Below are 23,887 nucleotides of genomic sequence, written 5' to 3'. Positions count from 1 at the left end.
CAGCCGCGACCATTGTCTGCAACAACAGCGAAAAACTCGCCATCTAAAATCGTTTTTCGCCTGTATTGTAGCGCAAACACTGCGCCCTAAACTGGCCCTTCTTCCCAAAAGGTCAAATGTACGGCAGATTTAAGACATGTATCAGTATATTTTTAAGAGCATTTATCAAGTATTTTCAAGAATAAATACCCCAAAACAATTATAAATACATTTTTCTACCCTGCATTTAAATACAAAATATAATTAGGTATATTTGTATTTTAAATAGTACTTTAATTACAATGTATTTAAATACTGCTCATCCAATGCCTCGGACAGACTACTCGACAGCGTTTTATCGGCATACCAAGGCTGAAGACTTTAGCATCGGCACAACGCGCGAATTGTCAGACGTGGCACCGTGGCTACTCTACCTAAGTTTAGTGATCACGAAGTTTACGGGGCCTTGCATCTCCCACCACTGCAAAAGGAACACAAAAAAGACACCACAAGGTAGCGTCGCAGAAAAGCCATCATCAAGAAAAGTTCTCAAAAAGGCTTCTATCCAAACAGCATAATAAAGATTAGCAGCATTGTAATGGCAGACCGCAAAAAATAAAAAAAAAGTAAAATGGAAAGGGACCAATAAGTAGGAAATCAAAAGAAGCAACTGCTGATTCAAAACTGAAGTACTTGCTCATAGAACGAACTTTTTTGGAAGTCGTAACTGGTGTCAGCCATCTCTTTGCCAGGAACACGGTTCATTCTTACAGTCGCATTCACCCATTTTCTGTAACTGCCCTGTGTCTTAACACGGAACGCCTTTCACGCGAAACGTAAACTCTGAACGCGCTTGCGTCTAGCAATCATAAACCTATGGTACCTGGCCCAACACACAAAATGCTGCTGCCAAGTTTATACAGGGTGTCCCACCGAAAAAGGGCCAGGGGCTAAAGAAAAAACGGAGTGCTCTACACAAATGGAACCAACTGTACGTGCTTGGCAGTTGTGTGGTCTACCCAAAATATTTTTTTCATCGCCCCTTGTCAATTAATTTGCGGTAATTAATTTTCTAACGTTTTAATTACCAGTTCTAGCTCCCAGATGTCAATGAGGAAGCTGTACTACATGTCGAAAAAGACGCAACTGAAGTGGTTCGAGGTTGCTACGGCTTGTGGTTTCGTTTTTTTCCTTGGTTTAAAAATTGTTTTCAGAAGCCGCGCGCACCACACAGCGCTCCCCATAATTCGCGCCCGCGCGCGACGATTGCAGTGCAATCTGATAAGTGTGCCGTGAAACAGGTGAAATATATTCCTCTTGTGTAACGTGGCCCAAGGATTGTCTCCAAGCGCTAATCTCAAGGTCAATGTACGCCGAAGGGCGCTGGAATAGTCGCGCGCGGGTGCCGGACTGTGGGCAACGATCTGCGGTCCGCCCGGCATCTGAAACAAACTTTTAAACCAAGGAAAAAAATAAACCACAAGCCATAGCGACCTCGAACCACTTCAGTTGTGTCTTTTTCGACATGTACTACAACTTCCTTATTGACATCTGAGAGCTAAAAGCGATAATTAAAAAGTTAGAAAATTAATTACCGCTAATTAATTGACAAGGGTCGATGAAAAATATTTTTGGATAGACCACACAACTGCCAAGCACGTACAGTTAGTTCATTTGTGTAGGGCACTCCGTTTTTTTCTTTAGCCCCTGACCCTTTTTCAGATGGGAACCCTGTATATACGATGTACGTACGGCACGAGTTTTACAGTTTTACATGCCATCTTACGCTTCAGAGCAGAGCCCATTTCTGAGTATTTTAGTTTCATAACTCTTAGCACTACATGCGCAGAGAACCTGCGACAATAGACAAACATGTACGCACGAAGAATTAACCACAAGGACCACTCATATTGCACACACCTGAGCTACAACAGGCGCTCTTCTGGGCACCGCAAGTGGCGCCCCTAGCGCTCCGCGCGTAAATACGTCACTTCCGCTCCTCGAGCCGCGGACGGAAGCCCCATAAGCGAACGGGCGAGTGTTATGGCCGTGCATTATAGAGATGGTCGTGGTCGGGACTGACTGAAGGGGCATCCTGACTTGTCCCCGTACATACAGTGATGTAAGAGACGATAAAGAGGCGTGTTGTGTGCAAGTGGGTCATCGTTCTTACGTCCAAGACAATACCGTAATTACATTATTGTAATATTCTAAAGGGACACAAACGTGCAAAAAGTTGTCTTCGCGAAATGAAAGAAGTGAAACGTGGTTCATCCCTAGCATCGGTCTTGATTTATAAATGAAAGAAGACGCTAATTTACTCTCCTATTGGACTGTAGAGACTAGGTCGAGAAATCGGTCCATGGAGCTTCGATGGCGACGAAATCCAGCCATTTCTTGAGGGAACACACGTTGTTTTTTGAGCCACCAGTCGAGGGGATGCAAAACCATTCTCTCCTTCAGTTTTCCCATACAGCTTGTCAGGCTCACAGGGCGAAAGGAGGAGGGGCCATTAGAGGCTTGCCTGGTTTCAACATGGGAACAACTAATGCTTCCTTCCAGGTAGGTGGTAAAGATCATTGTTGCCAAGACGAAGGAGAGCTTCGAGTGGCCGCCCGTCAAGGTCGTCGCAGTGCAGCATAGGTGATTTTATCGGGTCCCGGGGACGAGCCGGTGTTCACAAGCTTCAACGCTGCCTTTAGCTCGATTACTGTGAAATTGCGGCCCATAACTTCTGGTGGACGGGGCCAGTCTTGATGAAGTTCAGCCGTCAAACTGTGGATAAAACTGCGGTATAGCGGTGTCGTCGAGGCAGCCGCCGGTGTCGTTAGTACCACACAGAAGTCCGTCGCTAGCGTGTTTTCGTCTACACCCTTAACGATAGCCAAGGTTGCGAGAGGATTATTTTGAGAGGGCGCCTCCTTCAGAGATCGGATTGTCCGCCAGATCTTAGTGGCCTGGTCAAAGGGTGAAAGATGGTGACAAAACTTACGCCAACGCTTTCTGTCCTCTTTCTTAAGCCCTCGTTTTACTTTAGCTTTCATCCGGCGGTATTCCACAATGTCCGTAAGTTGCCCTGTCCGACGAGCCGTTCTTTCAGCTCGGTGACGTAATTGTAGCGGCACCAGTACCGTCATCGACAGCGAACCCCGAATCGCGGCACGCGGAACGCGATATTAAACGGCGTGGTGGTGGTGGTGGTGGTGATAGGGCTTGCCGTTGTCGGCCTCACGTATGTGGGCAACGTCACGACTCACGCCCTGGGGGAATGTGCGTCCTGGACCGACTTCGAAGGGAACTGTGCCGACATATGTCTGAAAGCGTCTGAGGAAAACCCAGGAAAAACCCCAGACAGCACAGCCGGCACCGGGATTCGAACCCGGGTACCTCCCAGTCTCGACGTTAAACGATATTAAACGGCAGCTCAGGCAGTTCGGCTCTTGCTACCAACCAGAACCGTTGTGTCCGGGATTATTGTAGCTGAGCCAACATCTGGTGACCAGGGCCAGTGGTGACTGGTGACGAGGGGGGCCAACAAGGTCCATCGTCACACTCGCCTGGCTCCTTCCGCTTTGCCACTCCCGTCGAGCCGCTTCGACCACATACATATAGACCTTGCTGTCCCCATACCATTGACCAACGGTTTACGTTACATTCTTACAATCGTCGACCGATACACGCGCTGGCCGGAAGCCGTCCCCATCACTGATGCTACCGCCCCCACCATCGCCCAAGCGCTCATCAGTGCGTGGATATCACGTTTCGGAGTACCCTCCGACAGAGGCCCTCGGTTCGTACCAGCCCTCTTTACCAACCTCATGCGGACTCTCGGTACGAAGCGTTCCTGCACAACTGCTTATCACCCCACATCCAACGGACTCGTTGAGCGACTCCATCGGCAGCTGAAGGTCGCCCTCCGCGCCGCACAGCACAACCCCTGGCCAGAAGCTCTGCCCCTCGTCCTCCTGGGCATCCGAACATCTTTCAAGCCCGACCCTGGCTGCACCACTGCAGATCTTGTCTTTGGTACCACCCTACGCCTTCCCGCTGACCTCCTTGAAGCCCCGCCTGGCCTCCCGTTCCTGACTCCAGCTGACTACTTCTCCCGGCTCCGGCACACCATGGACGCACTCCGCCCCACCCCTCCCCGTTCCAGTCGCGTCTCAAACTCCTTCCAACACCCCGACCTCGACCGCTGCTCGCATGTCTTCGTCCGCTGCGACGGTGTGAAAGAAACCGTTACAGCCACCCTATTCCGGGCCCTATCCCGTCGTACGGAGGACCCCAGCCTACTTCACGCTCCTCGTCAACGGCAAGGAAGACAGTTTCCCTCCACCGTCTAAAACCTGCCTCCATCAACTCTTCCATCTTACCGGCCGTTGCATCGCTTGGCCGCTCCGCCCCGCTTCCCACCATCCAGCCTGGGGACCCGTCGCCAGCCCCTTCGAGTCGTTCCCGTCCACATGTAACCTGGTCCAAGCGCCTAGTCACCCGTCGTCGCTTTACGGCGACTCCCTAGGAGGGGGCAGCTGTAGCGGCACCACTACCGCCATCGATAGCGCACCCGGAATCGCGGCGCGCGATATTAAACGTCAGCTCAGGCAGTTGGCTCTGGCTGCCAACCAGAACGGTTGTGTCCGTGATTATTCTAGCTGAGCCAACATAATGCCTTAAGGTGATTAATTGCTGGAGAATGACTGACAGGTCCTGTTACCCTTTTAGACATGACCACCGCGTCCTGAATACCGCGGCTAATTGCTTGCGAGAGAGCCTCTGGGGTCATACCATCTGAGGTTATGACGTCAGACACACGCGCGTGGGGCCCTGTCGTCTGCTACACACGACAGTTGGCCCGCTTTTGCTTGGCTATGACTGAGTCTTGAAAGCATTTCGTTTAGGAAAATTTTCCAGTGTTACCTCTGTCACCTACTGGAAGATTCCCAAGCAGCAAAATGTACTGAAATTCGAGTGCAATAGGGGTGGACGAGTAGGTGGAAGCCCTTGAATAGACTCGTAAAACTGAAGTACTCTGATAAGACACATACCGACCACCCCTATTGCACTCGACTTTTAGTACATCGTGCTGCTTGGGTTACTATCAACAACGACAACAGATATATTCTGATGATGAAAAGGGCAGGTTTTCCACTCTAGGACTGGAACGCTACCTCATAGCTAGGGGGTCTAATATGAGTGGTGACAACGATGAGCGATGACGATGAGAGATGACGGGAATGATTGGAGCGGCGATGGGCGATCCTGATCGTGATGGTGGGAATGTCCGAGGACACTGTTGGGGTTAGAATCAGTCCTTTAGGCCTGTCAGCTCAAAAAAGCCAACTACATGAAGTAAGGCCGCCCTGCAGTGGGCCGCGGCGTCCCAAGGGCCGAGGATGCTCGACAAGTGGAAGGGGCGGCAGCCAAGGGCGGCAAGCTGTGACTGCAGTGTACGCCTCTCATTGATATAGGTCCGACAGCGGAGGAGTATGTGTTCTACGTTGGCAAGTACACCACACTCGTTGCACATAGGGCTAGCCTCACAGCCTAGCTGGTAGCGATGCAACGGAGTGAAGGCCACATTCAGACGTCGCGTGTGGAGCGCGTAGCCACTGTAGGGTAGACCAGGAGTCGGACAAATGCCTGAGGAGGGATCTAATGTCTCCTCTCGAGAGTATAATGTGCATAGAAGGCCGTTGTTGATGTGCAGTGGCAGCGGCAGAGTCAACTTCGTGGTTTCCAGTTATTCCGCAATGCCCTGGAACCCACTGAAAGGCGACGGAGTGGAAGCGATCTCGTAGGGACTTCAGGGCGCACAGGATATCTATCACCACTGAGGAAAGGGAATCGCGGATGCCCATGTTTTTATTGAACAGGCGAGCTGCTTTGGAGCCGGTATAAATTACCCATTGCTGTGGTTCACAGTCTTCCGCATATGTCAAGAATAACAAGATAGCATCAAGTTCAGCGGATGTCGATGAGGTGCGGTGAGACAGGCGACACCCACGTGTAACGGACTCTGATGGAATGGCAAAAGCTGAAGATGAAGTGCCCCTGGTCGACGATTCATCCGTGTATACAGCGGTACGTTGCAGTATTGAGGCTCGATGAAGTCAAGGGTAAGTTGCCTAAGGACAACATCAGGATAGCTCTTTGTGTTGCTCTTGAGGCCGGGTATGGAGACAGTGACAAGGGGCGATGGCAACGTCCATCGCCCATCGCGACATGACTGCCAGCATTGTCGTCTGCGCCTTTCCGCACAGTTGGGTGGCCCGTTTTGGTTCTCCAGCTGTCATTCATTACTACGGACCGAGGGCGCCAGTTTACTTCGCGACTTTTTGCTGATGTCTGCCGTTTTCTGGGAGCTCGCCACCATCAAACCACGGCCTACCATCCTTGCGCCAATGGGATCGTAGAGCGCCTCCACCGAACCCTGAAGAGCGTCCTCCAAGCCAATCCTTCTGACCAGTGGGTAGAGGGATTGCCCCTCATAAGGCTGGGCATACGGTCCGCCACCCGGTCTGACTTCCCAGTCTCCCCTGCCGACCTGGTCTTCGGTGCCCCACTGCGTTTGCAAGGGCAATTCTTCGATGCAGCATGCCTCCAGCAGCCAGCTCCCGATCCTCTCAACTTCGCTATCCGTTTGCAGGCTTATTGCACGGGCATATGGCCGCCTCCAACCTGTCCTTCGTCTCGACAAGTTATTGTCAACCCTCAACTAACCACAGCGACTCATGTTTTCTTGCGCCATGACGACACGCGTAAGCCGCTGCAGCCCCCTTACGACGGCCCCTTCCTCGTCCACTCCCGCCAGGGCAAGATGTTAACCACCCGCCTGCCCAACTGCCTGGACGTTGTTTCAGTCGACCGCGTCAAGCCGGCTTTCCTCCTTCCTGACGACTCGATGAACCCTCCGTCGCCACATTCGCGCTGCCTGAGCACGCCTCCTCCCTGTTCTCCTGCCCGCCGCGTCAGCTGGGTGTCTGGTCCACCATCGGTCCGCACTGTTCCGCGGCGACCTCTTGTTCAGCGGGGGGGGGGGGGGGGGGGGGGTTGTAACGGCCTTCGCCGACGATGAAGAAGCGCGTGCTCCCGCCCACGCTCTCCACCCGGAGTTCATTCCATCTGCGGCCACCGTCCAATGAACATCTGCATTCCGCTATGCTCCTCGCCTATCTTTCTTAGCCGCGCTCACAACCCCATCTTATACCTGTGGAGTGACGAATGACGTTGACCCAGCGTTGGACTTTCTTTTCAAGAACGTCTATGTGGCGCTTCCACGACAAATTCCATGATAGAGTTATGCCGAGAAACTTGTGATGTGTCACCGGCTCCAGTGGGCTTCCACCAATATACAGGCGACATCTATGCATGTCTTTGCGCGTGAAGGCTAGAACTGCCGCTTTTCTCTACCGATATCTCCATTCCTGCTTAGAGTAAATAGAGGCGAATGGCATCTAACGTGCCCTGAAGACACCGACGGAGTGCTGGACGGGAAGTGCCTGTAGTCCAAATACAGATGTCGTCGGCATACAGGGACAAGTTGACTTCCCGCTGAATGCAGGTTCCAATGCCCGCCATACCGGCGCTAAAGAGAAGCGGACTTAGGACGCTTCCTTGTGGCACCCCCTGAGAGATGGGGAATTGCTCTGTGTCGCCTTGTCTTGTCCGGACGAAAATACATCGTTGACTGAGGAAATCAGCCGTCCAAAGCAACGTTGTACGTGAGAGCGCAGCGCTGTATAAAGCATGTAAGATTCATGATTGATGGATGACTGACGGTGTGATAAGTTCTGTTAACGTCAACAAATACCGCGGCCGAGATCTTCCCGCCTCGTCGTGCCTGTTCCACCGACGTGACCAAGTCGAGGACAGAATCTATCGAACTGCGGTGCCGTCGAAACCCAGCTTGCTATTGAGGGAAGAAGGCACGACTTTCGAGCCACCACTCAATTCTACCCAAGACCATTCTTTCCACAACTTTCACCAAGCAGCTGGTCAAAGTTACCGGGCAGAATGATGCCAATTGGGATGGGTGCTTTCCTGGTTTTAGCAACGGTACCACTTGGCCGACTTTGCACTGCCTGGACCCTGTCCGTGCCTCCACGAGTGATTGCAGATGTTCAGCAGGGCCTGAAGGGAAGTAGCGTCAAGGTTTCGAATCACCATGTATGTAATGGCGTCCGGGCCTGGAGACGACTTCTTGTATGAAGCTGAAATGGCCGACGAAAGTTCTGCCACGGAGAGGTCCATATCCAAGGCCGGGACTGCTGATGGCTTAGCATGCTCGAGAATAGATCTCACATGGCCTGTATGGGTCAGGTACTCGTCGGTGCTGGTCACATTGGCTCCCTTCGTAATGACACGGCAGAAGTCTCTGGTCACCTCTTTCTGAGACGTAGATGTGAAGAGCGCAAGAGCTCCAAGTGGGATACTAACTGGAGACAGTCGCAGACGTCGACGAGTCCTGCTCGGACGTAGACAGTCGCAAGAGTTCTGCTTTAAACTTCTTGCGACTGTCTACGTCCGAGCAGGACTCCCACACTGTGATAAGGAGCAACAGAAGTGCCGCCACCGTCGACGGTCAAGGTCTCGGAGTGCTTTCTATACAAGCCTACTCGCGCATCTTGCTTCCGGTATATCAGAAAGATTTCCTGTCCGTTACACTCAGCGCGTCTTCGGACAGCACGTAGCTGCTACACACGAGGGTTAGAACCTAGTGACGGCAGTTTACAGATTACTATCAAGATAGAAGGTTGAATCCGAAATGTAGTGCACTTTCAAAGCGTGCACAGCGTACCCGCGTCTGCATTGAAAAGGGCGTGTTTCTTTATTCAACTTGATTGCAAGTATTCTGCAATACTGTAGGCCAAGGTATACAGCATGTGGTTCGTGTTCACACGGTATGATTATTTTTGAGGGCCGCGGTATTCCCGGCTGTGAAATTCCTGATCTCACAGAAAGTCGCGGCTTCGAAACATAAATAATGCTTCGTAAGATGGCATTCCGTGTTTAAAAGACGGACATTAATTGTTGATATTGTATTCGATATCTGCCGAAGCTGTCTTAGCGAACGGAAGCAACATGTTAACGACCTGAATGCTCAGCAGGGAGGACGCACCGGCACAGCACGCTGGTTAGTTAATTAACAGATTAGTTCAAGTTCGGTGTTCGTATTTTTTATCCCTGTTAGTCTGAGTTCGCAATTTCCCTGGCGTAACTGCACTTTCGGCGGCTTAGTCTGCAATCGAATGACCACAAAACATTTATGTCCAGCACTTTATGTCACCAAAGAGCTACCGACCACAGAGTTTTTCTAGCGAAAGAAAATGACCAGGTAAACAGTTATAGAATTACAGAACACAAAAATAAAAACAAGACAGAGAAAGATTCACAAGAGGACAATCTCCAAATCCTTTAGGCTCAGCAATGCCGCGGTTGTCCTGCTCTAGAAGTGCTTCAGGTTGTATTATTCGAAAGCACATAAATAGGTTCTAGACTAGTTTCCGTATATGAATCTCTTTCACTCGCATATGCGGTATTTAGCTTTCAAATTTTTTCACTGATTTTTAAAACCCCGTGGTCTCCATATGGAGCTACACCCTCGAGGAATTCTCGAGGGATGCAGGCTTGACCATCAGGTACATGCAACTTTTACTGAGGATTCCTTGCCGCACAGCAAGAAGCGAACACCTAAGCAAATAACAAGAGTATCAGCAGCAAGAAACAAGTCCTAATAGCACCCGATTTTATCCCGAGTTAGAGCGAAGAGAGACATTACAAGGGGTGTTCAAGTCAAACCTGGACTTTTCATTTTCCACAACAGTAAAATGAACTTCAAGGCGAGAAATTAGTTTTATTTTTCAACTTAATCTCCAGCTGGCGATAGTGCACTTGTCCCAGCGTTTCACGAGGGCCTGGATGCCAGCAGCGAAGAAATCCTTACTGGCGAGTAGCAGCCATGATCGGACCGCATTCTTGACCTCGTCGGCCTCCAAGGAACGCCTTCAGTGGTGAGAAGAGATGGAAATCGCTGGGGGCGAGGCCTGGACTGTAAGAGGGATGTGGCAACAACTCCCAGCCAAGTACCTGTAAAGTGGGTGTCGTGAGATGCGCGGTATGCGGGCGTGCGTACTCATTTGCTGATGAGGCCCCGGCCGCTTTTGCTTCAGCGCCTTATGCACATCCCTGAGAACTTGGCAGTAATATGTACTATTGATGATGGTACCACTGGGCAGAAAATCAACATGAACAACGCCAGCCTTGTCCCAGAAAACCGTGGCCATGACCTTACCCGCAGACGGGGTGCTTCGGAACTTCTTGGGAGCTGGCGAGCCCGGATTGTTCCAGTGTTTTGATGCTCGTCTAGACACAAGAATGGAATGGTGCACCCACATTTCATCGCACGTGATGATCAGATCCAGGAACGGCTGTCCTTCAGTGTCGAAACCGTACCTTAGCTCTTCGGAGATTTACAGTCTTCTCTGCCGGTCAAACAAGGGTAACAGTCTCGGGACCGAACGGGCACTAACTTCCCGAAACTGGAGCTGTTCATGAATGATAGTGTTCAACGTTCCCACAGAAAGGTCCGTCCTTCGAGCCAGTTCGAGACATGTTATCCGTCGGTTCTAGAGGATCAGGCGCTCCACAAGTTAGATGTTCTCAGGAACCCTGACTCTGGGCTCTGAGCCGCCCCGGCCGGGATAGTCCTGCACAGATGTCCGGCCGTCTCGGAACCGTTTGCACCACTCAAACGCTGTGCTGCGGGTAAGTGTATAATGGCAATACTGAGCCTGAAGTCTTCTGTGAATTTCAGATGACTTTACGGCTTCATTTACAATTCGCTGCTCGATGTGCGCGCTCACCTCGTTGTCGACCATCTTGTCCAGCTCGTGTCTTCTGTTTTGCACAAACTTTGGACCACCACGTGGTGAGCGCGGAGGCCTGTCCCGCGCGAAAATGATGAAAAAGAAGTAGCGCGAGCCATTTGTGCACTCAGGAGGCAGAAAGTCTCGGTTTGACTTGAACACCCCTCGTATATTGTCCTCATCATTCCTCTTTCTGAATACACATTACAATTTGGCGCAAATCGAAACTTCAACGTCCGCCATCCTGAGCGCAGAATGACTCCGACCGTTCCAAAATTCCTGGCGAAGGGTGGCAACTCCAGGGTAACGTGATGCTACGTCACACCAAACTCGGGAGTGACTCGGGTGTAATAAAACAAACGTGCCCCTAGTATCACAGAAAAACGTAATGTTTCACGAAACTTGTTTTGCTTTGTTTTTCTTTTTCTTGCAATGACCTTTCCGCTTCACCACTACGTACAAAGCGCCGTCGCTCTTTTGGCGATCACTTTCTGTTTCCGGCGGAGGGCCGAGGTGAAATACTTGGGTCTATAGAACGCGCTGAGATTACTTTAGTGCTTCATCAGTGGTTCGGGCGTATCATGCGGTGATCAGGCTTTAATATTGCAGTTGCAATTTGCTCCATAAAGTCAATAATGAAAAAGTCGATTAAAATATATCTTTTAACTAGTTCCCTAATTGAGAGGGGAAAAAAAGGTCTCATAGTAGCAGCCCCGTCGAACAATCGAATGTAAAAAGTAAAACCGCCCCAGGACAACTCCCCTGTTTATGAAAATTTGTTGCTGATAAAAGGAAACACGCTATATATATATGTAGGGAGTTTCATTTAACTCGAACCCCACCTTACAAAAATAACGGCTCATTGCATCAGAACGAAACCAACTGCATAGTATTACTGGTGGCCCAAAGTGCTTGCATGGTGCCGTATCTGCTAGACGATCAGAGGGCGCAGTGAGGATGACAACGTGGCGCTTTGTTTTTTATTGTTTGTTTGATTCCCTACAGTTTTTTCTTCTTTCGCCGTGATGCAACTGAAACTACGGGACAAGGAATGTGATCTTTCAACCGAAGCACCTTGATTCTTTGTTCACTTTCGTCTCCGTACACGCACTCCTTGTTGGGTGCTCTGCGGCTCAAATAATGCCCTATTCCAAAGAAGAAAGAGCTGACATGATGCTCGCCCTAGGTGCTGCACAGAGCAATAAGAAATAGGTAGCGAAGATTTTTCAGATGTGGCATCCCAGCAGGAGGCCAGGCCCTGCGACGATTGTCGTCAGTACGAGACGCTAAAAGAATTTGGCAAGTTTTCCCGAAAGCGTTGTAGGTCATCGACACCTTCGGACGACGTTCGAACCAGCGTCCTGGCGTTCTTTGAGGCACACCCTCTATAGCCAGCATCCGCGAGGCCAGCAGTCAGAGTGGCGCCTCGGGATTTCTTCTACGAAGGACCGCATGTACGTCGAGGACACGACAACACCTGATGCCCTCAAAGCGAAGATCACTCAAGTTTGCCGTGAAACCCCGAGGGCATGTTGCGGAGGGCGACCGAGAACAGAATCAGGAGATGCCGATTTTTGTGTGATGACGGACGGCGACCTCTTCGAGCACCTGCTCTGAATGTCCATAATATTGTTTCTGTTATGTCGGAATACAGGTACGAAATGCAGACTCTTTGTTCTATCTTAAAATAAGTTGTCCTTAAAATAAGTTACACCAAAAAGAGGCAGTTACTTTTATCTTGCGCTTTTCTGTTTCCGTGTAAGGCACTTAGGGGAAGAGTCATACCCGCTGGCTCTTCGCTAGAATAAAGCATTGCTTGTACCACAAACCATTCTACAAAGAGTGGCCGTAAATGAGTAAATACGTAAACTTTGCTTCTCATTTTTATATTTTTGAACACATGTACGTGGTTCAAGGTGCTTCCGTTGAAAGATAACCTTCCCTGTCGCGTGCTTTCAGTTGCTTCACAGCGAAAGAAAAAAAAAGAGGAGGAAATAAAAAAAGCAATAAAAAGCCAAAGCGCCGCGTTGTCATCGTCACCCCAAGCAGCACAATGTACTGAAAGTCGAGTGCAATAGGGGTGGACGGTATGTGTCTTATCAATGTTCTTTAGTTTCACGAGTCTGTTGAAGGCCTTCCACCTACCCGTCCACCCCTATTGCACTCGACTTTGAGTACATTGTGCTGCTTGGGACTGTGCCCTCTGATCGTCTAGCAGATACGGCACCCTGCAAGGGTGATAGATAAGAGCGTAGGTGAAATGGATCGCATATCTCCTTGTTCGTCAAGTGGACATGAAAGGGCACTGCGATGCAGCGCTCTTTTCACGCGACGGAAAGATGCTCCGTCCAAGTGTCGGAAGTCCGGGCGCATTTCTGGAGAAAAGCCATTTTGTAACAAAAAAAAAGGCCATGACAGCGATTGGGACGAAAATTGCGACTCAAGAGTACTGGGGGCTCGGGCTATCAAACAGATAAATTTTCTGAGATTGCTCCGTTCTACAGTGCCTTTAATGCCTTTACAAAGTGACGTGTGGCTTGACCTTCGTGGATAATGGCATTCACGACATCAATGACATTTGACGACTATGTCATTTATCCTACCCGTGTAGCACAGGTATAGGGCGAGAACGTGGTCTAAATAACTGCGAACGACTTACGTTCCCGATGCATTGCCCTCCCAGACGAGATATGCTCCAGGAGAGAGCGGAAGTTCCGGCATCATGAAGTCCCCGACCTGCGGGAGGAACGTACAATAAAACAAAACACGACGAATGGGTATTAAAATATAGAAACAAGGAATCGGTCTGTCGTCAGCAATGGCACTGCAGTTGTGTTGAACCTCTGTGGAGCCAGTCTACCTTTTATGCGCTGATTCGGTGCCCCTAGATGGAAGACGCACAGTTTCATAACGGCAACACTGCGAAAACCTTTTCACGCAGAACACCTTCTTGGGCTCGCAATACCCAACCACATGAGATGTTTCCGGAGACCGCTTCCGGAGGGTGAGGAGACCAGGAGCAGCAGAGGGCGTGGGAGAGAACGTAAACGCCGAGACACAAGTAAGACTGGCGTGCTTACCGTACATGGAATGCGTGACGCCCCTGTTTTCCTGTCGCGCCTGTTTGAATCTGGCGCCATGTGCTCGCTGCGAACCAAGCGGGTTCTGAACTAGTCCAACATGTCCCGTGTGTGACGGTGTATGTATGCTTGACTATTTTTCTAGTGAATAGATTTGGACCAGCACTACGTTGGTTTGCGTACTGAAGGCTTACTAGCATCCGCAGTTCTTTGTAACGAAACCACGTGACGTTTGCTACTGTCACGTCCGCCTAGCCGACGATCCCTGCAAGCGAAATATATCGGAAGGTTGCGAAGCGCTGGCCGGATGTCTTATCTTCGTTGGGTGATGACAGAGTGGGCGAAAAACGAGATAAAGAGTTCGCCTCTGCAGGATAAAGTGAGCTCACCCCAAACAGCAAAATGTACTGAAAGTCGAGTGCAATAGGGGTGGACGGGTAGGTGGAAGGCCTTGAACTGGTGAAACTAAAAACATTGATAAGACACACACCGTCCACCCCTATTGCACTCGACTTTCAGAACATTGTGCTGCTTGGGAATGTTCTTTAGTTTCTGTGGTCTGTTCAAGGCCTTCTACCTACCCGTCCACCCCCATTGCACTCGACTTTCAGTACATTGTGCTGCTTGGGTCCAAAGCCAGCCCAACAGAGTGATAGTAGAAAAAGTAACAGTTCCTAAAATTGGGAGAGGGAAAGCATTTTTTCCCAGCAAAAGTCAGACGCGATAAGCCGTGCCTCTGTTATCTCTTTCTGCGATGCCGGGGTGGGGTGGGCTGGGTTTCGAACCCCCTTTCGTTGGAGTGACAAAGATAGCGCTGGAATGTTCATCGCGCGCTATCCTGTCGGATCTCCGTAGAGCATGATGTTCGGCCTTTTTTTTCCGATGGGATAACTCCTGAATATCCCTGTCAATTATCATTAATTTGAGTAAATTAGACACGCTCTTCACAGTGGTGGGGTAAAAAAGTGACTTGGCAAATTTGCGACTTAAGCTCGCAAAAATTTGCATAATTAGACTTACGTCGCACGACATTCACGTCAGGAGGTGGCAAAAACCCAGTAAGAACAAATGCCATTGACCGCATGATTCTAGGTGGTATAGCTTTTTTATTATAATTCAGTGACACGTTTTCTGGGACACCCTGTATGTCCCAGATCTGAGGCTGACTGGGAGCCGCTGACGAATATCAGGACTGATATCTAGGTGCGCGATTCGGTTGCTGCTGCAGTGTGTAGCATCTCGCGTGGCTGAGTGGTTAGCGTGCTGGCCATGTTACGTCGAGTCTGGGAGGTACCCGTGTTCAAATCCCGGTGCCGGCTGTGCTGTCTGGGGCTTTTCCTGGGTTTTCCTCAGACGCTTTCAGCCATATGTCGGCACAGTTCCCTTAGATGTCGGCCCAGGGTGTCAGTCGTGACGTTGTCCACGTCTGTGAGGCCGACAACGGTGAACCACCACCACCTGCTGCAGATGACACTTAAGGGGCATTTTGCATGCGGAGCAACAGAAAGGCACGCTCGTAGGTGCAGGTGAGTAATCACGTGACAGGTAGCACTGAAATCAGCCGCAAGGGGCGATTAGATCGCATAGCGCCGAGCAGAGCCGTTTATAGAGAGAGTTAGACCGTTGGGAGGAGCCTAACTTGAACCACGTCATGCGACGTCATGGTTGAACGACCTCCCTCGCCGCGCTCTATTGTTGTCCATCATCAACCGGTTGCCGACGCCATGTTGATGCAAAACATTGCTCACGATGCAAGGGGGGAGACATGTGCGTACAGCGTCCTTCAAGACCCCTTCGTCCTTCAATCACTTCAGTTTGGTAACAAAGCGCCCCATTTCACAGGCGCCTGTGGGTCATAAGCCGGCGACCCTGGTAGATTACACTGAGCGTGATAAAAGCACCTGTCGTCCACCAAGTTAACTGCATCAGAACGGCGCCTAGCTGCTGGCTGATAAGCAAATTTCGCTTGGATTCATGCTTTTTGGGCGGTGCAACAGCGACTCAGACGTCGAAACAGGCTTCGCCCATAAGGCGGCAAAAGATCAAAAGATGGCAAAACTCTCTCAATATACGGCTCTGGCGCCGAGATGCGCTTGGCGCCATCTATTGGCAGGAACATCGGCGGGTACATGTGACAACCGGCGAACGGCACACCAGTCGTTCCAGCCCACCATAACACAAGCGTCGTCTCCTTTCTTTCTTTTGTTACCGTGACAACGGGAGTTGTAGTTTCGCGCACGTATATTCCCCGTTGTGTTTCGCGGCTTTGGCATGTCGCAGGTTGAAGAAGAAATCCTGCTTGAGCGTACGTTATTTAAAGTGCCAACCGCATGAGGCGTTTCTCCAGCGTTTATCGAGCGTCATTTTGCGGCGTTTGGCGAGCGTCAAGCCAAGGCGTCGGGAACAATAGGCGCGGGACGCTCCGCTCGAAGTCCTAGGCGAATAGATAATTCAGGGTTGGCGACGGAGGAGGCGGAGACGACGCGCGCAAGTGGCCAATCAGGGATTAACCTCGGGATAGGTTCATCCGGTCGCGCCAATTTTCGGGAGCCCCCATAGATGGCGGCACGCGGAATCGCTCAGACGGCTGTTCGGCCACGGTGTTCGGCAGAAGAACAGAAGTTTGTTGCCGATGTTAAGAACGCAATTCTTGTGTGAGTGTCCAACATACAAAACACAAGGAGAAGTGTGCAACAGCTTGATGAAGATGTCAACCGGAATGCTGAGTTAGCTCCGTCTAAATACACGAAGCGGGTACCTTGTGAATAGCGGGACCGGGATTCACAACATGGCTTCGTGAGCGCGCATTGCTGCACTATCTTTTTCGTTACTGCGTGTTATCACTCAAAAGCACCTGTGTTTGAGATTCTTCACTTGTAATAAAGTGTTTATCAAGCTACGTAGAGTTGCTTTCCCTGAGAGATTACGGAAACGTTCGCGTGAGACGCCGTCCATCCGCCGTTGTAGAAACGGTGCATGCGGTGAGCTCCGAGCGTTTTTGCCAGCGTTGTTTGTCGCTGAGAAAAGCGCGACGCCCTGCCGCTCGCAAAACGTCTCATGCGGTTGGCGCTTAAAGGACGTTATGAAGGACGGACCATGATGGATATGGATATCTGCTGTGTGACAACTGCCTAAGCAAGCTAGAAAATGACCTCTGCAGTATTGGCGTATCTTTGCAAACTGAGAAAGCGCGATACGTGTGTCCCTACAGAGGCACTAATTATTAGAAGCATTAGATTATATTAGAAACACCTTCCGCGCCTGTAGAAACCTGTGCATGAGGTACGTCCCGCCGTTTCTCCGTCGAGTTGTCGATCGTGCCTGTGAAAAAGCTGACCGTTTTTCCGTCGAGAATTCGTCGTATGCGGTTACCACTTCAGACTTCAAAGCCGGCGACGCCACTCTATATTGTTCTCTGTCGCTGTGGCGGTGACCAACCAGCTCATACCAAGACAACTCATACCAGCTCATACCACGATAAATAATGAGTTGTTTATCTGTACGGCCTCCCGGTCCTGCATGGCGTCTCCCAGACTCAGGAACAGCGACTTCGGTGTATACTTGCGCGAAGCCTCTTCGTTGTACCATATACTGGGTGGTGGTGGCGGCGCTTGTTAAAGGCCACCGTCGCCACCGAAGCTCCATGGATCCAGTTCTCGACCTAGTCTCTACAGTTCAACATGCTCGTGCCCATCGACGGATCGTCCGATCGGTTTTCCTCGACATCAAGCGCGCATATGATACCGTCTCGCACATTTTGTGTGCTGCACGCCTTGCGCTCGTTTGGAGTATCCGGTGTGCTCTTCATCTGGCTCCAAGACTTCCTTACGGACCGAACTGTTGCTGTCCGTACGTCCCAAGGCCAAAGCCCTCAGCATCCTGTTCCTCAAGGAGTCTCCCAAGGAAGCATTCTCAGCCCGACACTCTTTAACGTGGTGATGGCCGGCCTACAATCAGTAATTCCTCGCAAAGTGTCGTTCTCCGTGTATGCAGATGACGTCGCCTTTTGGACAGTAGGAAAATCACGCCCGGCTCTCCAGCGCCGCCTGCAGCTCGTTTTAAACAATATCCATACGTACCTCACGCACCTCGGGATGGACCTTTCACCCGAAAAGTGTGTCGAGCTCCCTTTCACGCGTAAAGCTATGGCCAATTTCCCTCTTCGGCTTGGTACAAAGAAGCTTGAACCGGTACGCTTTCACCGCTTCCTTGGCATGGTAATCGACTCGGACTTGCGCTGGGCTCGGCAAATTACACACCTTGAAACTAAAGTGCAGCGATGGCTCCCCGCAATTCAACATCTTTCTGGCTCAGGATGGGGCTGTGATCAGTGTTCCCTGCTCGCGGTTCACGCGGCATTGGTAAGGGCAACTGTGCTTTACAGCCTTCCTATTCTGCACAGGATATCAACAACTTCATTAAATACACTTCGGTCCCTGTTTGCTCGAAGCCTTCGTCGCTGCTTCGGAGATCCAAGAATGGCTGAAACACGGCAAGTACTGGCTGAAGCTGATGAGCTCCCGATTGAAGTTCTCGTGAGAAGTGAACGGGAAACGGCTCGGCACTACTTCCGTTTGCGTGCTCACATTCCCCGCCACCCGCTCCTCAGGAAAATTCGATACCGCCCAGAAAGCGACTTCTATCGAGTAGCGCAGAGGACACGCCAGACTCTCACTGGCTTCATAACTAAGGACACTATACCGCCGGAAGCCCCCTGGTCTTTACCGGTACCACTCACATTTGTACGCCTCCCAAACCTTCTGGAAAGAAGAGATCAGGTCCCCCCTCAAGTCCTCCGAGCCCTATTTCATGCTCTGGTAGACGAGAAGTAGTCTACGTTTACGGCAGCATATACCGATGGCGCATCCCGAAACAACAAGTCCGCCTCAGCATTCGTCATTCCATCCGAAGGCGTTGTGCACGGAAGACGCCTTTCACATCCAACCTCCTCCACAGCTGCGGAACTCTATGCCATACTTTTCTTTCTACAACACATCGCTGATTTTACACCCCGGGAATGGGCAGTCTTTACAGACTCCAAATCTGCACTTCAAGCAATTGAAAATTCTGGCATACCAGGCCCATCCGCACCCCTACTCACAGATGTGTTAAAGGGACCGAAAATTGAAAAATAATCCCCATATTTTTGCCCACTGTCGTGCACAAAATCATTGTTTGATAAGACACAGAAAGCATTACTTCTCAATTCGGCATATTTTTTACGTATAAATATTTTGAAGATTGCCGGAAGATGGACGGTGCTGCCAGCGAACGGCGAAAAAGAGCAACTTGGGTTTCAGGTCCAGGGCTCCCAGGGATTGGTCAACCCTTACCACGTGAGAGTTAATTTTGTAGAGAACAAAGCTGACGCACATTATCGTACAGCTAAACACTATTTTAAAAATGACGCTCACTTCCATAGCTTTTACGTTAATAAAGCATCCAGCTACTTCGCCGCTACGAGCTACGATCCGCCGCGCCATCTGCAAGGCTGTCTGTGTTATCGCGTTTATTGTTTACGTAGTGGGCGGTCGTGTTGGTCGCGCGAAGAGAAGTGAATGACATGTTCGTGGTTGTTGTGTCAATTATTCGAGGGACCTACATATGCCTGGTGTAGTTTTGGTGTTCGGGGATGCAAAAATCATGTTCGTCCACCATCGGCTGCAGGCGTTTCTACCACAAGATTCAACAGGAGAGTGCGCGAAAACGAATGTGGTTCAAAACACTCAGTTATTAGATGTAGCAGTCGTGTGGTATGTGCTGAGCTCATTTTGCTGCCGATGACTACGAAGATGCCGTAGAAGGCGAATTGCGAAGACGTCCGAAGCACACTGATGTTCAGTACCCAGTGATTTTGCTTCACCGAGGTGACGAGTTCAACACAACGTCTTAGGTATGTACAGGCGTCACACATGTATAAATTATAATATAGCGGTGACGTATTTCATTTATGTTATCCTACTTGTCCCGTACTCAACATTGTCAACATCAACAAATTTAATTTTAGGGGTCTTCCAGTGTTGAAGTGGCGCAAAACTGCTTCGTATGTGTGATCCAGGCACTCAAGTTGACATGACAGAAATAGCTGAAAGCAGGTATGCGAAGTCCACAGATGGAAGCACTAGATTTGTTACGTGTTGCAGACTTTGTGACATTTTTTTGAGTCTTTGGACAGGTGCAGAACATTAGTATGACGTCAACAAGAGGAGAAGAAACCGATGAGAACTACTAGCTTGTTTGAAGGGTACGAGAATACTTCCTGTTGAGATGGAGTTATGACTTTATGACTAAGGAGCGCTAATTAAGTTTCTAGAGATGCATCCTCTACACTTGAATACCCAGTGCAACAGCAAACGTTCATTGTGTTTGAAGCCACAACTACTGGAATTGTTCAATGTGTGTCAGAGCTGCAGTGAGCCATGCAAGGTTACCACATCATATTGGTCCTACATTGAGTTCCCCTATCTCGGACGCAACTGTCATTTCTTTTTATTGCTGTTCCGATCCTACCTTCTCAGAGATTAATATGGTTCACCATACACTGCATGGGCACTGCCTTTCTCTACTCATGTTTTCGGTTTCTTGTTCTGTTGAATAAATCTTCACTTGAGTTTGCAGCCATTACGCTGTCTACTGTGTTTGCCCCTCATCTATATTGATGTGATCCAACGGTATAGCACATCAACATCCCAACGACCTACCAAACAACCTTGCCTAGTCCTACTTTTGGATGGAAACTACACGATGTGGTAACATCCACATATATAAAGTTTTAGCCGACGGAGATTTGCTGTTTTTGTACAACCTTCATTGTACATTTCTTTTGTCTCACTTAGCATGCCTGAAGAAATGTTCTGATCTTCATCAAGATGACAGGTCATTGTTTGATCTGCAGCATCATTTTTCCTATAATCTTTTCACCAACAGAGAATACAAAAGTGAACAAATGGTAAAATATAACTAGCTTGTTAAATTCAAAAGGGAAAGACGAAACTGTTTATACTTCTCTTGTTTATTTTGTTGCAGGTTTTACAACTCTATCAAGTACGTCAAAACATCAGAGGGCAGGAAGTCCTACTCTATTTCCTAAATCCATGGACAGTAAAAAAGAAAGATATAGTTTGAATTGTGACATAATGTTGCTTCTGCTCTTATATTATATTTCAATTAAATGTTATGATGCATTTGTAGTGTACACTGAAGCCAGTTTCAATTTGCAGGGCTGTCAAAAGTACTTTACAAAAGTACATCTCAATTACAGTAACAGAGAACTTATGCTATAAATTATTTAGCCATTTTGGAGTACTATGCACACCAATGGTGCATGGTTAACTTTGAACCCAGATCAAGGGTTAATAATAGCTGAGGTCAGCCCTCAAGTCCTTCTTTACAAGTGTTAGTTGGCGACGTGATAATGAATCAGTTACAAGTACTCCGTTTAGCAAAACAGAAGTAATTTAAGTGTTAAATCCCAATCTTGGTTCAATTATTAGTTGACATTTGGAAACGTGGTCACTAAGAAGTATACTAAAAGGTTATGAACACAGTTCAGCTGAATGACACTGATGAAAATTGTCTTACTCCTCACATACACAAGTGAGACATGAGTATAACCTACAAATACATTTACGCCCATAGGTTACTTAACCCTCCAGGAGCAAACTAGTAATTATAATATGCTGTGACAGCAAAGAAAAAGCAATGAGAAAAATTTGCAGCAAACACGAAATGAAAATATGATGACAACATTTCTACAGGTCAGCGCACTGACGGGAAAGCATCCCTAATAGCATGCATGACGCAGATCGAGATCCAGTGGAGTATTTTCTATTCTCGGAGCACCCCACATTCTTATGAATGGCCGACAGGTGGTATAACGGAATTTCCTGCAGAAATAAGGGTTTTCCGTCCAGTGTGTCGTTCAAGTAGCGCGTAAAGACCACACGGCGCTGCCGTGTACGTTGCCATGCTCTTCGGTTTCTCGGATGTATGTAAAAGACACTTGTAGTACTTCGGTGTCAAGGCAGAGTATTTCGAAATATTCGTTAGTTCTGATGCTATCGTCTGTCTGCTTCTCACACGCATTCTCTACCTCTCGGTAGCAAAAACCGTAGTATCCATCCGTAGTATCCGTCGGTTTGCATTTCACACATGAACACCTGCGCGACGAAGAAACAGCGCTTGTTTCGGCTTACACAAGTGCTTCTCCTTGATACATGGAAATTTCACAAAGCAGTCCATGTTCACGGCACAGTGAGCTACTGCTGAGGACGAATGCGACTCGGATTAATCTCTGGACGAGGAATCTGCTGCTGCGAAGAACACACTTTCCAGCACGCTAACGCATGAACAACAGTTCTGTGTGAGCGACAGTTCTCGAATGCGGAATTCCAGCGCACTCATGTTCAAGAGGCTCGACATTCTCGACGTAGCCAGTGGTCACAAATGCTCACTGCCATTTTCGTTTTCGCCGGAAGCGCCCGGAAGTGCGCGTATAGTAGTAGTAATAGTAGTCATGTCCTATCCCTTTTGAGTCAGAGTGGGCTATGCTCGACTTCTGGTAGAAGGTTCGCCATAGCCTCTTACATGCGTCCTCGACAGATGGCGCGGGGTCATGCAATTGTTGACAGACTGCTCGGTTTCCTACAAGGTCCCTGGACATGCAATTATGGAAAATTCGATTACAGAAAAACTACAGCGATTTCGGCGGAGTTCTTTGATATTTGAACTTTTGAAGGTTCAAGCTTTTCGCTGAACATAAAGTTTCGATAGGTTTATATTCACTTTTCGGTCCCTTTAATGGCTTACCACACTATCTACGCCGCAGGCCACAGACTAGTTCTCCAGTGGGTTCCAGCCCGTTGTGGTGTCGTGGGGAACGAGCGCGCCGACAGCGCCGCAGAAGCAGCACTCTCGTATCAGAAACGGACCCGTATTGTTATGCTGAGAGGAGACCGCCGTTCAATTCTGCGACGCCTAGTGACACCCCTGGCTTCCCGCCAACGGACAACCGACATTCTTCCGCCCTCTATGTTGAGCAGAGTTGATCCAACGCTCGCTTTCCGCATGCCACGAAACACCTCTCGTCAAGATGCTGCATTAATACACCGAATGCGCCTCGATGTGGCCTTTACAGCTCAGTGGCGTTACCGCTTGAGACATCTTGACTCTCCCTCCTGCTGCCACTGTGGTGCTCTACAGGATCTGGAGCATATTCTTCTTCATTGCCCTCACTACGAACCTTCCCGGACCACACTCTCCGAGTCTCTTCGTCAGCTGGACTCTCGCCCTTTCTCCCTATCGAAATTGCTTGGTCCCTGGGCCAATCCAGCCCAGCAACGCTCTGCGCTCAAAGCTCTTCTGACATTTCTGGACACCATCGGACTTCGATCGTTATTGTGAAGGGGCTCGTTATTTTATTCCCCCCATTCCAACCAGCAATGGGGTAGAGTATCGCCTGTGGCGATGAAACTTCCCACTCTCCAAGGTAGAAAATAAAGTTGTTTGTTTTGCGCGAAGCCTGAGGATATCTCTTGGTGTGCCGAGAGCCGCGGAAACTCGAATGGTGATAGCCGAAGCCCGTGAGCTACCGATAGAAATCCTACGGCAGATGGAAACAATTCGCCATTACCTGCGCCTCAGAACGCACCACCGTCGTCATCCCCTTCTAGCAAAAATTTATCGGCGAAGCCAAAAGTGCTGTCTTGAAGCGCCTAATGCAAGTGAGGTCCAAGCTGTTCATAATCCACCCAACAGTTCCCACGACCCCTCCGTGGTCGCTTCCGCTCCCATCACCCTCTCCGTATCGGTCCCTGGCCTCAAAGTTCCAAAGCATCAAGTGCCACCTTTAGTTCTCCAGCAGTTGGCAGCGGACATGATGCACTTTAAATATCCTGACCACACTGCCGTCATCACTGATGGATCTTCCACACGGGATGGTTCGTCGTGTGCTTTTGTTGTCAC

At 49.5% G+C, this 23,887-nt stretch overlaps 1 protein-coding gene across 1 annotated transcript in view; it reads right to left on the bottom strand.

Moving 5' to 3' along the window:
• Positions 1 to 23,887, bottom strand: part of LOC135393475 (uncharacterized) — a 93,576-nt gene that overhangs the window by 22,981 nt on the left and 46,708 nt on the right. The window contains exon 5 of the mRNA XM_064623896.1: positions 13,504 to 13,580. Within this exon, the coding sequence (XP_064479966.1) occupies positions 13,504 to 13,580 (77 nt within the window). The remainder of the gene's footprint in view (positions 1 to 13,503; positions 13,581 to 23,887) is intronic.

This window comes from Ornithodoros turicata, chromosome 4 (genome assembly GCF_037126465.1).
Source record: "Ornithodoros turicata isolate Travis chromosome 4, ASM3712646v1, whole genome shotgun sequence".
NCBI classification, from domain to species: domain Eukaryota; kingdom Metazoa; phylum Arthropoda; class Arachnida; order Ixodida; family Argasidae; genus Ornithodoros; species Ornithodoros turicata.
Note: the sequence above shows the minus strand (reverse complement) of the source record. Positions and strands in the feature narration are given on the sequence as shown.